The sequence below is a fragment of the Rhinolophus hipposideros genome (genome assembly GCF_964194185.1).
Source record: "Rhinolophus hipposideros genome assembly, chromosome: 6".
In the NCBI taxonomy this organism is placed as follows: domain Eukaryota; kingdom Metazoa; phylum Chordata; class Mammalia; order Chiroptera; family Rhinolophidae; genus Rhinolophus; species Rhinolophus hipposideros.
The window spans coordinates 77,649,357-77,665,900 of NC_138052.1; the positions used below are offsets into that span (position 1 = coordinate 77,649,357).

The 16,544-nt window shown below is 36.0% G+C and overlaps 1 protein-coding gene across 17 annotated transcripts in view; it reads left to right on the top strand.

Annotated features, from left to right (window-relative positions):
• The window catches only part of UNC80 (unc-80 homolog, NALCN channel complex subunit), a 188,238-nt gene that overhangs the window by 13,942 nt on the left and 157,752 nt on the right, over window positions 1-16,544 (top strand). For all 17 annotated transcript variants that reach the window (XM_081051365.1, XM_081051373.1, XM_081051364.1 and 14 more), the window contains exons 5-7: window positions 38-161; window positions 2,094-2,167; window positions 4,654-4,793. In XM_081051365.1, the coding sequence (XP_080907491.1) occupies window positions 38-161; window positions 2,094-2,167; window positions 4,654-4,793 (338 nt within the window). The remainder of the gene's footprint in view (window positions 1-37; window positions 162-2,093; window positions 2,168-4,653; window positions 4,794-16,544) is intronic.

Here is a 16,544-nt window from a genome sequence, read left to right on the forward strand (position 1 = left end):
TGGCCACTCATTGGACATAGATCTTCTCTTCCCCCAGGAATCTGACCTCACGTTCCGACTGGCCAGCGGGCTTGTTATATGGCAGCCCATGTGGGAGCACAGGCAGCCCGAAGTCTCTGGCTTCACAGCATTGGTGAAGCCCATCAGGAACATCATCACAGGTTCGTGGCTCAGACACCCAGTGGGACAGTCTTCGCAGGCTCCCTCATGTGCAGGGATAAGGGTGATGGGAGCATTCGCCCTTAAGAAGCCAAGAGGAAGAACATTTCTCTAGGGAGTAGTTATCTAAATGTCCCAGGTACAGGGCTCTTTCACATGATGAGAAACTCCAAGGGCACACTTTGGAGTGTGTGACTTTGAGTAAGCCATTTAAAGATCCCGTGCCTCAGTTTCCTCACCTGTAAAGTGAGAGTTAAAATATATTACTAGTACTTACAGGGTTCTTATGAGGAATAAATGCAAAGGGTGCCAAAAAATGTATACACATTTTAAAAAAGGGAAAAACTGTATTAAAATTGTAATACTATATTACATATAAAAGGGCTCGATAACATGTAAAAGGGCTTTGTGAAGGGAAGTAAACTATAAACAAGTTCTTACATACTTTTTTCCTCTATAACTTAACATAACCTTGCAAGGTCCATAATATATTAAGGGATTTTGTAAACTAGGAGTGCCATATTATTCATATATATGGTAAGATGCTTAAAGTGACAAATCATGCTTACCACAGTCTTTCAAAAGGAGGATGACATTTTTCATATAGTAAAAGTAGACTGACCCCTTACCTTGCATGTACACAATGCATTAACTATTGAAATAAACTACAAAATCAAGAGTAACATTCTGTCATATGATTCAAATATCAAGGGACTAAATAAGTAAAGATGTCATAGCCAGAAGTGATCTACTTCAGATTCCATGGATGGGATGAGGTTAATTTCATTGGATTAAAACACTCTGAGAGTGAAGACAGATGTATGAGGTTAAAAAACTGAAAAAAAGATAAATTAGACAGAAGAAAAATAAAATATGCTACAGTAAAACAAAACTATTACCGAAAAAGCCATATCTTTATGTTGATTAAATAAATTAAGGGTTTTCTTTCTTTTTTAAAAGTCATATCACTTTCCTGTATGAATGGAGAGGTCACTGCAAATTTAGCTGTCTCTTTCTCTCTCCCTCCCCTTCTCATTCCTAAACTATCATTTAACACATGTACAAAAACTATTAAGAATTCGTGTCCAGGTGAATAGCACCTGGTCTATTCCCTTTACCCTCCCTTTGTTTCTGGATGGTATCCACAGTGGGTTCCTTTCTCCTCCGCCTGACACCTGTGGGCTTGAAATGGTGCCCAGTATCTGAGGGAAAATTAAACTCAGCTAAGAAAACATAGCCAGAAGAAAAAGCAATAGCACATAGATGACACTCCCCTGGTCTCTTATTTTGTAAGGTTGGTAAATTACTTTCCTCTTAGCACCAGTTTCCTCACAATTTAAATGTAGCATTGCCATCCTAGTTTCCTGTGGTTCTTGATCCTCGGGTAAAGATGCAATTTATTTGAATTGTACCTCAGGGGCAGGTTAATGTGGTCATTAAAGCACAGACCCTGGAGCCAGATAACCTGGGCTGGAACTTTCATACAAAGGCCAAGTGAACTTGTGCAAGTTAAACTTCCATGCCTTATGTCTTCATCTATAAAATGGGTCTAATAATGTACCCTATGTTATTATACGACTACTTTAAGGTTTAAATGAGTTGATACATGTAAAATGCTTAGAACAGGACTTGGCAGATATTAGGTACTATATAGAAGTTAACTGTTCTTATTTTTGTAATAGTATTTCTAACTTTTTACCACCTTAACCTCTTGAGTCAGACTGAATAGATGAAAAGATCTAGATTGACAACCTAGAAATGCTTAGGTTTTTGAATTGGTTATTTGATTTCTCTTACAACATACATTATTAAAAGTGTTCAACATGATAATGAACTGTTAAAATAGATTTTTTACTTGAAAATAAAATGAACGTATGAAATAAAATAAACATAATCTTATAAAATTTATGATGGAATTTCTTTCATCTTTGCAGCTAAGAGAAGCTCTCCTATTAACAGTCAGAGTCAGACCTGTGAATCACCAAATCAGGACACAAGACACGGAGAGGTGAGTTCATTTTAATCATGAAAAGAAAGGAGGAGGTCATTCTTTGGATGCAGTGTAGTGTCAATGGTAAGACATGAGGTCTAGAATGATACAACTTGGCTTCAATGCCGGCTCTTCCTCCCTGAATGTGAGACTTTGAAACGCCTTAGGTTTCCTATCTGTCAGTGTGGAAAATAATTTTTTGCACTTCCCAGAAGTGTGGGGTGCTGAAACAAGGGAGTGCACAACTATTGGTTTATGTCAGCGACTAGCGTGTAACATTAAATGTTAATTATCATTATTCATCCCACATTAACTGAAGTATCATCTTGTTCTAAGTCAAGTATTGAATCCCTAACATTTGTTAGGCAACCCTGATGTAGGTATGGTAGTGCTGCAGCAGGTGGGGAGGAGGGAGTAGAAAGTAATCACAAGATACAGTCGTACCTCTTAAGGAATCTGAAAGTTTAATGAGGAATCAAGAACTAATCCACATAAAACAAAAGATGCATCATAAGACAGACTATAATTCAATGCAAATTTGTCATGCAGTATTTGGTTTGGAAAAGAAAGAAATGAAGTTCAGAGTAGTTCAAAGCCATGTAGAACTACAGAGGGTGCCAAAAAAAAAAGTATACACATTTTAAGAAAGGAAAAAACTGTATTAAAATTGTAATGCTCAATATGTACAGATCACAAAAGATGAATACAAGTCATGTGTATACATTTTTGGGGCACCCCCGGTGCATACTACCACTTACTTAGCATGTGTTTAGGTGACGTGCCTTCCCTTCCAATTCATGTGGGCAAAATGAAACTTGCCACTTTCCATCAAAATTGGATACTCATTCACACTGGTGTATTATTGCCAGTTGTATCATTATCCTTTTTACCCTGAAAACTGGGAAATTTGAAGCCCTATTATATCTGGTATTTAATAAGCTATTGCTAAGTACAGACACTGTGATTTATATGCTACATTTTATCTATTTTAAGTTGTATTTTTGTTTTTCCACTTTCAACATCTTTGATATTGAGTGTGTTTGAGATTTTATAATCTCCTGCCTGGTAGCGGTTTTGATATAGTTTTCATTGCTGCACATCATGAATTTCATCATTCCCAGCATCTAAATTTGCAGAACCAGGATCAATGGCTTTAGAAGAATCTTTCAGAGGGAATAATGGAACAGACTTTTAAGAAATAGCACTCTTGACACAGAAAGTTATTCTATGGAAAAGCACATCAACAACTCTGAGTCAAAATTTCTAAAAGTGAAAACATTTTAGGAATACCTACACCAATTTATTTCACTTATATTTTCCTTTTTACATATACACAGGATGGATATATAATCAAAAGCTATGCCTAAGTAGCTATGTCTAAGATAACTCATTTAATAAATATAAAAGAAGAAGTCCTCATTGATAAGAAGTGTCCTGGTTTAATTCATAGGGTTTCTTCTTAATCAAATACAGCAAGTGGTGTGTCTTATAACTGATGACATCTTAGATACAATGAAATATATAAATCTCCTATTTCATTCTCCTTAAGCCTGTTTGGTTTCTTGTTGAGAAATCATATTTTGTTTTCGCATGTAGCTCAGATGTGCTCTTTATTCTCTATGCTCACTACTACCCTCCAAATCAGGGTCCTCTTAACTAGATTGCAACTTGAACCACTTAATGGGATTGTCTACTTCTAGTCTCTCCTCCTTCAGATAAACTCAGTTAACACCTAAATAATCTTTCTAATGCATCATTTATTTGTTTATGAACTCACCATTCCATAGAGGCTTATTATCTGCAGGATGCTGTCCTTTCATCATATGCCTTCCTTCTTGGGAATCTTTAGTGATCCTGTTGACCATTATGTCAAGACCAAACTCCTCTGGTTCTCTGTGCCTTCCACCACCTGGTATCATCCCTCTTAAGTGACCCTGATTAGCCTTCAGTTAGTTAAGCACTGCTTCCAGTATACAAAGCATGCAGTTTTAGCCTCTCAGTCTTTGCTCAGAATAAAGGTCATATCCAGTTGGAAACATGTATTACATCCCAACTCTGATGAGTGATGGAAAACTTGAACCTTGCACCTCCATTTTCATGTCTGGCTTTGATTTGATTAGCTCTTTCTAACCTGTTGCTTGGTTTTAGCCTCAAACTCTATTCAGTTCACCTCAGTATTGGCATATCTTAGATGAATTGTTGGTTTGTAACTCTTCTGTGGGTACAGGATATGGATAATGGAAAAGGAAAAATATCAAGGGAAAAATGGAATAAAGTGTATGAAAGTACTTAGCCTAATGCTTAGAATGACATTGGTGCTCTCTAGAAGTCTGTTTCCATTCCCTCTTGGGTGAAGGCAAAAATCCCTTAGTCTATGCCATTATAATTAGCTATGCTGATTTCTTTTTTTAATTTAAAAAGCAATGTCTGTAATATGATAGCTGATTCTAGAGGATATACCTGAAGAGAAAAACAATTTAATCTTCTATCTCTACCTCCAAAAGGGACTCCAGGTGGTCTGTGAAACATTCCAGTCAGATTCCATCTCACCCAAGACCACCATTTCAGGTTGCCACCGAGGGAACTCCTTTGATGGAAGTCTGTCCTCTCAAACTTCCCAAGAAAGAGGACCATCACATTCCAGGTACATGATTGCAATGCTAAGGACAAAAATGTATCTTCAGCCACCAAAAATTTAATATGCATTTTTAACTACTTGTATAGCCTCTGTTCTTAGAATGTGTCTGTGCATGATGTGTACATATTCTTGGTCGAAGTATAGTTACATTAGTAATTCCAGGATGCTATCAATGGCTCTTGTTTAAACAAACAAGAGTGGAAATGGGAAGACATGTCTGATTTAATGAGATGTCTGAATTAGATAATATTTTAAATATTTAAATGCAGAAAGTCAAATGATGCTATCAAAAGATTATGTTGTAGGGATATGAACAGATCTGCTTTAATGTATGAGAATATTTTATACCAGCAGAAACTTGTATTAAAATGGGTACTTCCATAAAGTACTCACAGGAGATTGAAAAGTATGTTCTTTGTCAACATTTTAACACTGCCCCTGCTAATTGTGTATGTGGTGAAATTTGGTTACACATGCCTGCCCTATGGACAAACATTAGTCCACTTGTTCCCACTCCCTGCTGAAATGATGGAGGCCTGGATTCATAAGGTTTGCCTTTGTACCTAACTAGAAGGTCCATCTAGGGGACCAAAGCCTGTGACACCATTTGCATACCTCTACTTTCAAATGAGGTTACTATCTAGTGGATATTATTTTAAAAGGAAGTATTTTAAAAATAGTTTTATTGAGATATAATTTATATACTGTAAAATTCACCCATTTTAAGTGTACAAGGTTATGAAATTTTAGCAAATTTACTGAATTGTGCAACTATCACCACTATCCAATTTTAGGACATTTCTATCACCCGAAAATCTCTCTTGTGCCCATTTTCAGTCACTCGCATTCTCACCCTGATCCAAATGATCACTTAATATACTTTTTGTCTGTATGTAGTTGCATTCCTGGCCATTTCAGATAAATGGAATAATACCATCTGTGGTCTTTTGCATTTGGCTTCCCTCATTTAGCAAAATGTTATAGAGGCTTATCCACATCATAGCATGTACACATAGTTTATTCTTTTTTATGGCTGAATATTTCATGGTATGGATATATTACATTTTGTTTATCCATTTATCACTTGATAGATATTTGGGTTGTGACTTTTTGTCATTCATAATGACTTTTTGTCTATTATGAATAAAGTTGTTATCAACATTCGCATATGTACAAGTTTTTGGGTGGCCATATGTTTTCAGCTCTGTTGGGTAGATTCCTAGGTGTGGAACTGCTAGGGTTATATGGTAAATTTATGTGTAATTTTTAAAGAATCTGCCAGACAGTTTTCCAAAATGGCTATACCATTTTATGTTCACACCAGAAATGGATGACAGTTTATTTTTTCTCCATGTCCTTGGCAGCCACTCTAGTGAGTTTGAAGTAAGAAATGATTGTGGTTTTAATTTACATTTCCCTAATTACTAATGAGGTTAAGTTTTTTGTTTGTTTATTTGTTTGTTTCATGTGCTTACTAGCTATTTGGATATCTTCTATAGTGAAACATTTATGCAGACCTTTTGCCTAAGTTTTAACTGGGTTGTCTTCTTTTGAATTGTAAGAGTTCTTTATATTTTCTGGATATGAGTCCTTTATCAAAAACAAAGAAAGATGATTCACAAATTTTTCGTTTCAGTATTTATTAGCTTGTCTTTTCATGTGGTAACTTTAAAATGATCTACCTCCTTCTGGCACCAGAACCAGGCTACATGGCTACATGGGTGTAGTCTTTTTTAAACATTTTCTTAGAATTGTTGAAAGCACGATGCCATATGAACAAAATTGCTTCTTAGCCATAATGCTACTGTGTAATAATTTCAAAAATAATATGTAAAGAGATTTTTTATCTTTGTGTCTTTGTTTTGGACTTTAAAAGCAAGTGACCCAGAAGTATGATCTTTTGCCGGTTGAGAATTTGAATTTTTGACAGCAACTTTAGCTGTGTAAGCAGAGATTGTGTTATCCACATGACCAGGTCAATGGTGGTGATGAGTACTTCAAGTCATATCATTTTTAATGTAGAAGGAATCCTGTGAGGAAAACCAACCAGATCTGGTGCACTAACAACATTTTAACCACTTAAACACTTTCAGCAATGAAGAATTTGGTATTCCCAGATCAAAGTTCATTTCACTTTTAGATAGCTTTGTTTAGAGGAATGTCTTTTTTATATTTGACCAATATAAATAATATATTTTGTTTTTCTGTAGTTTCTGTCTATGGTTCTTGTATTAGTTTTCTACTGCTGTGTAACAAATGACAACAACTTGCTGGCTTAAAACAACACACACTTATTATTTCACAACTTCTGTATGTCAGAAATCCAGGTACAATTTAACTGGGTTCTCTGCTTCAGGGTCTTACCAGGCTGAAATCCTGGTGTCAGGATGGGATGCAACTCATCACAGGTTTGACTGAGGAAAGATCCACTTACAAGCTCCCTCAGGTTGGCAGAATTCGTTCCTTGTGATTGCAGGACTCGGGTCCTGTTTTCTTTCTGGCTATTGCATGGGGGCTGCTCTCAGTTCCCAGAGGCCACCCACAGTTTATTGCCATGTGGCCCTCTCCATCGGCCAACTCACAACATGGCAGCTTGCTTCTTCAAAACCAGCAAAGGAGAAAAATTCTATCTAATTTCAGTCTGCTAATGCAAAGACTTTATAACAATCACAGGAGTGATATCTCATCACCTTTGTCATGTAAATAACCTAATTATGAGAATGGGATCACATCATCTTGGCCATATTTTATTGGTGATAAGAGAGCCGCAGGTCCTGTCCTCACTCAAGAGAAGAGGATTATAAAGGGTATGAACACCATCAGATGGGAATCAGGGGTGGCTCCCCTAAAAGTGTCCACCACAGTCCTTTTGAAGGACTACAGACTCTTCCTATATTATTTCTCCACTTATTCAGAAGTAACAATCATGATGAACCCCCACCCCCACCACACGCACACCAAGGCTCCCATTTTATTTGATGATAACAATAACTTACTAACAAAGACATAATTAAATCAGATTTGGGGAAAAGGTAGTTACTTAGGTCACAGATTAAAGAGAATAACAATAGAAACTATCTTTTATTGTACATTTACAATGTGCAAAAAGAAAAAAATGGAATGAGGGTCTTTATAGCTACAGTATTACCTAAGTTTTTATTTATTCACTCACTTCTATATCTTTGAAGTTTATTCTAGGCACAAGGGTTGCAGCAGTGTCAAAGTTCTTGTTCTCAAAAAATTCATTTTCCAGAAGGGTAGATAGATAAAGAGTAAACACATAAATGAAGAAGATTATGCCCAGGTTACTCTCAGACTACGAAAGAAAAAGCAAAACAAAAGGATACAGTTGTTTAGTCCTTGTCTAACTGGGTTGTGCAGCATTTTAACTCTTCTGGATACTCTACTTTTTCTAACACTACCTCCCTTGACCTTTCTCACATTACACTCTACTGTTTTGTTTTGTTTTTTTCTTTTTTCTTACCTCTCTAACTGATCCTTTCCAGACTTCCTTTGGCTTCTCTTCCATGGCCTTCCTCTACTGTGTTTCCTTCTCCTTCCATACTCCCCCATGAATGATCCTATCCACTGCCACAGTTTCAATCACTAGCTATATGTTGATGACTCCAAAACCTATATATCTTATCTAGACAACTCTTGAGCTCCATGCCCATGTAATCAAGAGACTGATAGACATCGCTTCTCATACCTACAGGCCCCTCAAACTCAGCCTCTCTAAAAACCAAGTACATTCTTCTATACTTCTTACTTTAGTAGATGGTATCACTATCAACCCAGACATCCTTGTTAAAAATATGAGGATCACTTTACCCCCAGTCCTTTACATTCTGCCTTCTTAATATCTCTCATAGGCTTTCCCCTCCTCTCCAACCTTAGTCATTGCCTTCCTTCAGATCCTTATCATCTCTACTTGGATTTTTGCAACTTCTCCCAACTGGTATCTCTACATTCATCATCGCCTCTTTCTAATCCATTACATATGTACTGTTACAAAAGTGATTTAAAATAAAGATCTAATTGTTTCACTTCCTTATCTAATAACATACCTTCAGAGGCCACCCATAGTTTTCAGGATACATTTCAAGCTCCTTAGTAAGCGTGCACACGTCTGTCTGTTCATCCCCAGGCTTATCTTTCCACACTCCTGTCTTGCTATTTCTTTTTCACACTTATTCTATACTGTACTGATTTACTTAGAATTCCTTAGATGTTCAATGCTCACTTTCAAATTCTGACTCCTGAATAATTTATTCCTCATGTTATACTGCATTTTTCTGCCCTCATCTAACCATGGTCCTTCAAGATTCAATTCAATAATCAGTCCATTACATTTTTTTCAAGTTCTTCTCTTGGCGCTAAGTATTACTTTTTTATATTGTCTGCACATAATCTCTAAAATAAAAGTCATGCTATTTACCTATTTTCCCTGATTAACACAGAAGCCCCTTGAGGACAGAGGCAGTGATTCATTCCTCCTTGCTGACTCATAGAATCAAACGTTGTCTGGCATATACACACAGATTAATTATTTTGTATATTCTGTACCTTCTATTGGTTATGTGTTTTGCATTTTTCCATAGTACATGGTTGCTCCCCATTGAAAGTCTAGATATGGTGATTCTGGAATATCTTAGGCAAGATGATCTTTTGTTAAGATAAACAAAAGGAGAAGTGGAGGACTATGACACCTTTTTCCCCTGCCCAAATCTGCACATCACTCAAGGTGCAGTTTAAGGGGCACACCCACTCCAAGAAGGCTTCTACGACCCTTTCTCTCTCACATTATAACAATGTACTTTCTTCCACATTGTTATAACTTCTGTTTACCATATATTTGCTGTATTACATTTAGTTATTATGTGTTAATCTGCCAAACTACATTATACGGTAAGTCCTTGAGAGAAGAACACTTATTTTATTTGGTCTGTGCTCTTTGCTATGAAGAGCATTCCTTAATTTTGAAGCCATTTCTTAATTTCTGTGTTATTTCCAATCTGAAAGGACTGAGACTTTTCAAAATCATTAAATTCCAGCTCATTATTTCTTAACAGTTCTTTATTTAGTTCATATATCTTCTGTCTCGATTTACTATAAGTAGCAAGAAGAAATCCTAAGGTACCTTCAACACTTTATCTGGACAACATCTCCTTGGTTAGATCCACTAGCTTGTTAAGCACATTTCTTTAACTTTCCATATCACGGCAGGCAACTTTCTGCCATTACAAAGATCCTCCTTCCTCCAGTTTCCAATCACATGCTTCTTACATTCCTTAAGCCCTCACTGGCAGCTTCCTCAAAGTTCAGGATATCTATTAGCAATTTGTGGAAGGCAATTTATGCTTTTCTATTTTAACACATGCTTCAAAGTTTTTACAGCCTGTGCCTATTGGTTGGTTCCCAAACACTTCCAAAATTTAGGATTTTATCGTGGTACCAAAATCTGTATTAGTTATCAATTGCTGTATGTTAAATTACCCCCAATCTTAGCAGCTTAACACAAATTTATTATTTCACACAGTTTCTGAGGATCATAAATCCAGAAACAGTGTAGTTAAGTGGTTGTGGCTCAGGGTCTTGGCTGCAGTCATCTGAAGGCTCGACTGGGTTTGAGACTGCTTTCCAAGCTCACTTAGATGGCTGTTGACTAGAAGCTTCAGTTCTTTACCATCTGGGTTTCTCCATAGGGCTGCTCATGACACAACAGCTAACTTCTTCTAAAACAAATTGTCCCAGAAAGAGAGAGCAGCCAAGATCAATGTTTCAGTGTCTTTTATAAGCGAATCTCCAAAATGACCTGCCATCACTTCTGCTATAGTCTATGGATCGCACCAATCAACTCTGATACAGAGTGAGAGAGGACTACATGAAGCTGTGCATACCAAGAGGCAGGTATCATTTGGGGCTATTTTGGAGGCTGGCTAAGCCAATAAAGATAATAATGTCACCATCATTTTATAATTATTATGACAATTATTATGACCTATCTGTACATTTTCTCCGTATCAATTATTGAGTATCCTCATGTTCATCCTACACTAATTCCATTCTACACAAATTCTAAAAATCTTAACTGTAAGTAATTTCTTGCCTTAAATATATTTCTTATGCAATCTTTCTCAACCGTAGTAAGTTTTGGAAATTTGCAAATATAAATAGCAAGTCATGGTTGTATTTTCTTTGACAAAATTAAGTGTTAATGGCTCCAACCTGATTTGCCTGATTTGAAAAGACAAAGCCAACTATAATGTCTAAGGTTTCTTCTTTATGGACAGACATTGTTTTCTCCCATCTTTGATATTGTCACATTCAAACATCTATGTATATATGCATTCCTTGACATATGTGCACATAGTCACCCACTGCCCACTTTTACCCACACGAGTGAATTAGACATGAATCTGTGGCACTTTAGAAGACCGAATTAGGTCTTTTCTCTGCCTAGCTGCTGGGGCTGGTTGCCATGGAAATGATGCACAAGACAGACCTTTCAGAAATTGCTGCTATTACTGTATCTTCATTGGAAGAGTTCATGTATTAATCAAAAATGAAGAGAACTTTAATAACAAAGCAATGCAAATATCCTAGGAACAAAAGCTGGCCACTTGTATCAAACAAATCCAATTTATCATCTTTTTGCCCTGACCTTGACGGAGCTGACCATCACTCTTCCCTGAACTCTGCAATGGGTGAACAGGTTGCTATTAGGCTGGTGCAACAGTAATTGTGGTTTTTGCAATTATTTTTAACCTTTTAAACTGCAGTTACTTTTGCACCAACCTAATAGTTTCTTTAAAATTAATGTGAGATTTCATCTTTAATTACCTTATGCGTAGACTTAATTTCTGCTTTGTTAAATACTCATAGGGTCAAGACTGATTTCCATAGTTCTCTGCATTCGTAGATTATTTCTAACATGCTTTTCTGCCTTGGCTGCTCTCTACGAGAATCTCCCAACCCAAATTAATAATACCTTGGTTGCCTGAAGCCACAGTTACTTGGAAAATAGATTAATTCTCACCTTTTTCAAGTCTTTTTTTTTTTTTTTGGTCACAATGTATTATTTATTTGATGCATATAAAAAGATACATGCTAATTATAGAAAAATTTAAAAAGTATAAAATATGTCTTTAAAAATGAAAATAATCCATGAGCTCACCAGGTAGATATAAACATCATTAATTTTTTTGTACATGTGCTTCTTTTCATTATTTTTACATATACCATTTAGAATAAAGTTGTATTCATATTTTCATACAATTTTCATTTTCATTTTCTTCTACCAAATAAATTGTAAAATCATGGATATTAGAATCAGAAAGAACACTTCTATCATGTCATACAATGAGATATCCCCACACCATCTTTATTCAATTTTCTAAATTTTTCTCTCACATGCTAATTAGATAATTGGTGAGTTAACTAAAACAACTTTTATTGGTTACTTAGTGAAAAGTTGATTACGTCTGATAATGCTGTCCTAAGTGAAATAAAAATATTTATTGATCATTTTAGTTTTTAATTGACTACTCACTCCAGTATAGCTCATACTTTAAGCCAAATAAACTAGTGCTTGAATAACATCTAAAATGAAGATTATAGAAGAATGCCCTGTTAACTTCATTGTTGTTTCAAATGGAGTCTCTTTAAATGTTAAGCAATTAAAATGTGAATTTACTTAACCAATTTTGATTATCTAAGTTGGAGACACATTTTTAGTCTCTGATCACCACCTTATATCCATGGAGACTTGACTTGTGCATTCCCTTATCAGCTGAACTGACATGATCTGTTGGGAAACAGTCAATGACTACCTGACTCAGCTGTACAGTTAGTGATTACTTTCAGTCAAATAAATTTTGCGTGTAACATTACATAAATGTAGTCATCTGGCACCCTCGGCAACAAAACTGTCAACATTTCAGTGTTTCCATGTAAGAATTGTTTTGGATGTAGGCTTAAAAGTGCAGTCATGCATGTTTCACTAAGGCAATTGTCCTCCAATCTTTTTAAAGGTATTTAAGAATTACCAGGATATATTTTTTAAAGTAAAGATTCCTAGGTTACATCCCCAGCAATTCTGGTTTACTAAGTCTGGGGTAAGACCTGGAAACCTGCATTTTTAACAGCCTTCCTCCTCCCTGTCTCCCTTGAAATTCTCATGGAAGTAGTCCACTGGCATCTCATTATATGGAACGGTGCTCTAGGGATGTGATATAATTTATGGGACTCCCTAATCTAAGTTATTAACTAGAAATATTTGGGGACTCTGAGGTGCAGGACAGAAAGTAAAGAGTAACGATAGTTCAATGGGGGGTGAATAATTGTGTTGAACTACTAATATCTGCTTCAATCATGGAAGCCTAGTCAAGAGCACATTTTCTGCAGGCTTTTATAAGTCAGATGATTGTCACAGATATTGGAGGAACCTAAAATTACCCAGCTGGAATCCAGCCAACCTCATAGTTTGTCTTTTCTTTATAAATCCAAGAGTATGTCATTGAAAAAAAAATCTTATTATTCTAGGTATAAAGGATAGGCTGAGAGGAGAGAATTAGTCCATGCTTTTTTTAAGAGAGGGATGGGGGCGGGAGGGAAGAGTAGTAAAGGTCTCTTAGGAAACTGGTAGAAGTGAGAATCAAGGTTATTTTTTCTTAAATTGGGCTTCAGATACAATCAGTCAGGAAACAACTGGAAGTAAGTCGCACTGGGTAATTGGCAAAGAGATCAGAATGGCTTATTTACAAAGGTTCGGACAGAATGTAGGGAAACCATTAGAGCCAGGGCAGTGCTCCAGGGATCAGGCCAGCAGGAGGCCTATCAGCTCTAGGCCTGAGAGGACGAGAGGACGAAAGGAGGGAGCAGTTATGGAGAGCTCTATGGAGAGAGTGATTAACCAGAGCTGTGGCCATCCGTGGTCACAGTTCTGGTCAGCTCTAGGCCACAGAACCAGCCCTGGGCAAAGCTCTGGGAGGGAGGAGCCTTGTGAAAGAAATCCCTGTCCTTCTGCCTTCGAGATTCAACCAGGAGCCAGAGGCAGGGGAGCGTTGGGTAAAATCTATACAGATCAGTCTTCCAGGACAGGGAGGTAGAGAATTATGGAGAGTGGATGGGGTCAGGGAGCAGAGGTTGGAGGAAAATACAAGATATCCTGCCCAGGATGGGAACCTTAATTTTTAATTTAGCCCTTATGCTTCTTAGGAAAACTCAGCATCTCGCAAAATTCTGAGACTCAGACTTTTTATTAAAATGATTACATAATGAAAAGTTAGGTAATAAAATAGAGTGAAAAAGCAGGCATAACATATCCTCCAGGGGATGAGACAAATTTGTTTAAAACTATATATAGGTCTGTATGTCTATATGTCTATATATCAGAGGTGTTCAAACTTTTTTCAACGTTTTTCACCAAGGGCCATATGCGGTAAAATGCACAGGTGAACTATGTATTGCCTCACCTGGTTTATTTAAGTAAACTAAATATATTTTTGGAATTTGCTGCGGGCCAATTAACAACGGATCATGGGCTGCAGTTGGCCCACGGGCCGCAGTTTGGACACTCCTGCTATATATAGACATATAGACGTATTGATATATAGATATTTTAAATCCAATGTGATAATTTTTATCTTTTATTTCAATAGAGTATTCACTATTTATTTTGATAACTTTCATTTTGGATTTATACTTTACATTTTAATTTATTTTGTGCTTGTTATTTACTCTCTTCTTCTCTGTCTATTCATTGATTAATGAGTTTTCTCTAGTTCCCATTTTTCTTTTACTGGAAAGCAAGTTTTTATTTCTAATATATGGTTACCATTGAAAATGTAACATAGATACTTACTTGTCTATTCAAAGTCAGAATTAAATAAAACTCCAATGCTTCATTTAGCTCCAATCACTCTCTGCCTTATTATATATTGTATATACTTATGATACTATCACCACAATCAAGATAACATACCCATCACCCTCCAAATGTTTCCTTATGCTCTCTTGTAATTTCCCCTTTCCTATTCTACTCTTTTCCCATCCACAGGCAACCACGGTATGCTTTCTGTCACTATAGAGTAATTTGCAAATTTCTAGAATTTTATACAAGTGAAAACATACTCTTTTGGGGGGCGGAGGGGCAGCTTCTTTCACTCAGCATAACTATTACATATATCAATAGTTCTCTTTTTTTTAATGCTTTGTAGAAGTGCATTGAATGGATATACCAGTTTGTTTATCCATTTCCTGTTGATGGGCATTTGTGTTGTTTTTAAGGCCATTACATTGTTATCAAGTTCTTTACTCCATGATTATGTTTTTCTAGTACTATTATGATTTCATATTTTTGCATTTAAATCTTAATCTATCTTGATTTTATTTGGGGAATAAAATACGCTAATTTAAGATAGACCTAATTAAATTTTTCTAAGGAGTATGTCAATTATACCAACATTATTTATTGACATATGTATCCTTTGTACTAATTTGATGGATGACATTTTTTATGATTAAATTCTTGTAAATATTTGAGTGTTTTGTAGCTATTTGTTTTCTACCATTGAACTCATGTCTATTCCTAAATCAGTATTGCATTAGCTAATTATTATTGGTGTAAAACAGAGATTAATATCTGGCAACTTATACTCTTTATACTTCCTTGTAAACCTTTCTTAATTACTCTCAAATTTTTATTCATCTATTCAGTTAAATTTCAGAACAGTCTTATTGATTTATAAGAGATAAATCCCTTTAGAATTTTGTTTGATATTTATAATATTGAGATTTATAATAAGAAATATATATTTAGTCTTTGTGGTAGTTTCTGGCACAGAGCTACTAAAACCCTTAGAGTTTCCTAAGTGATGAGAGTAATAAAGTGTCTTTTGTTATGTTAATGAAAACATTTGAAATGCACCTAAGGCTGGGGGTTGGTTGCCAGGAGAACCAACCCTGTGATTAGAGGGTTGGAACTGTCAACTCTTCCCCCTCCTGCCCCCCCCCCCTTCAGGCTGAATCTGTAGCCAATGGCCAGTGGTTTAATCAATCATGCATATGTAGTGAAGCCTTCATAAAAATACCAAAAATTACAGGACTCAGAGAGTTTCCAGGTTGATGAACATGGGGGAGTGCTAAGAGAGTGGAGATACTAGAAAGGGCATAGAAGATCCTTACTTTTTTCTCCATACCTTACTCTTTGGAATAGATATTTATCTTCAGTTTATTAGGTCAAATATTACTTCAGTTTGAACACACTAATAAGTTATGTTGGCATTTTTCTTCCTCATCGTTTTATTCCCTAATTCATGACATTTTACCTGTTTGTTGTTAATTTTAGTAGCCTGTTTTTTCTTTTACATTTTCATAATATTTTTGTTTGTATGTACAAAACCCTTTAATTTCTCCATCTTTATCTTGAATCCATTTCTAAAATGTATCAATTTTTATAAATGAGATAGGCAATAAGCAGGTAAACAAATAGAATATAATGTCAAGTCATGCCACGTGCAATGAAGAAAATTAAAATAAAGAGATGGTTAGTGGGAGAGGTAAACCATTCTACATAGTGGTTGGAGAAGACCACTCTGAGGGTATTATATTGGAATGGAGCCCAGATAAAGCTTAGGCTCTGAAGATAGAAATTTCCACATAGAGAAAAGCTCTGAAGTCGGCAAAAGTTTGATGTATTCAAGGGTAGTAAGAAGGTCCATGTGGCTGGAATTACATCTGATACAACTACCAGAT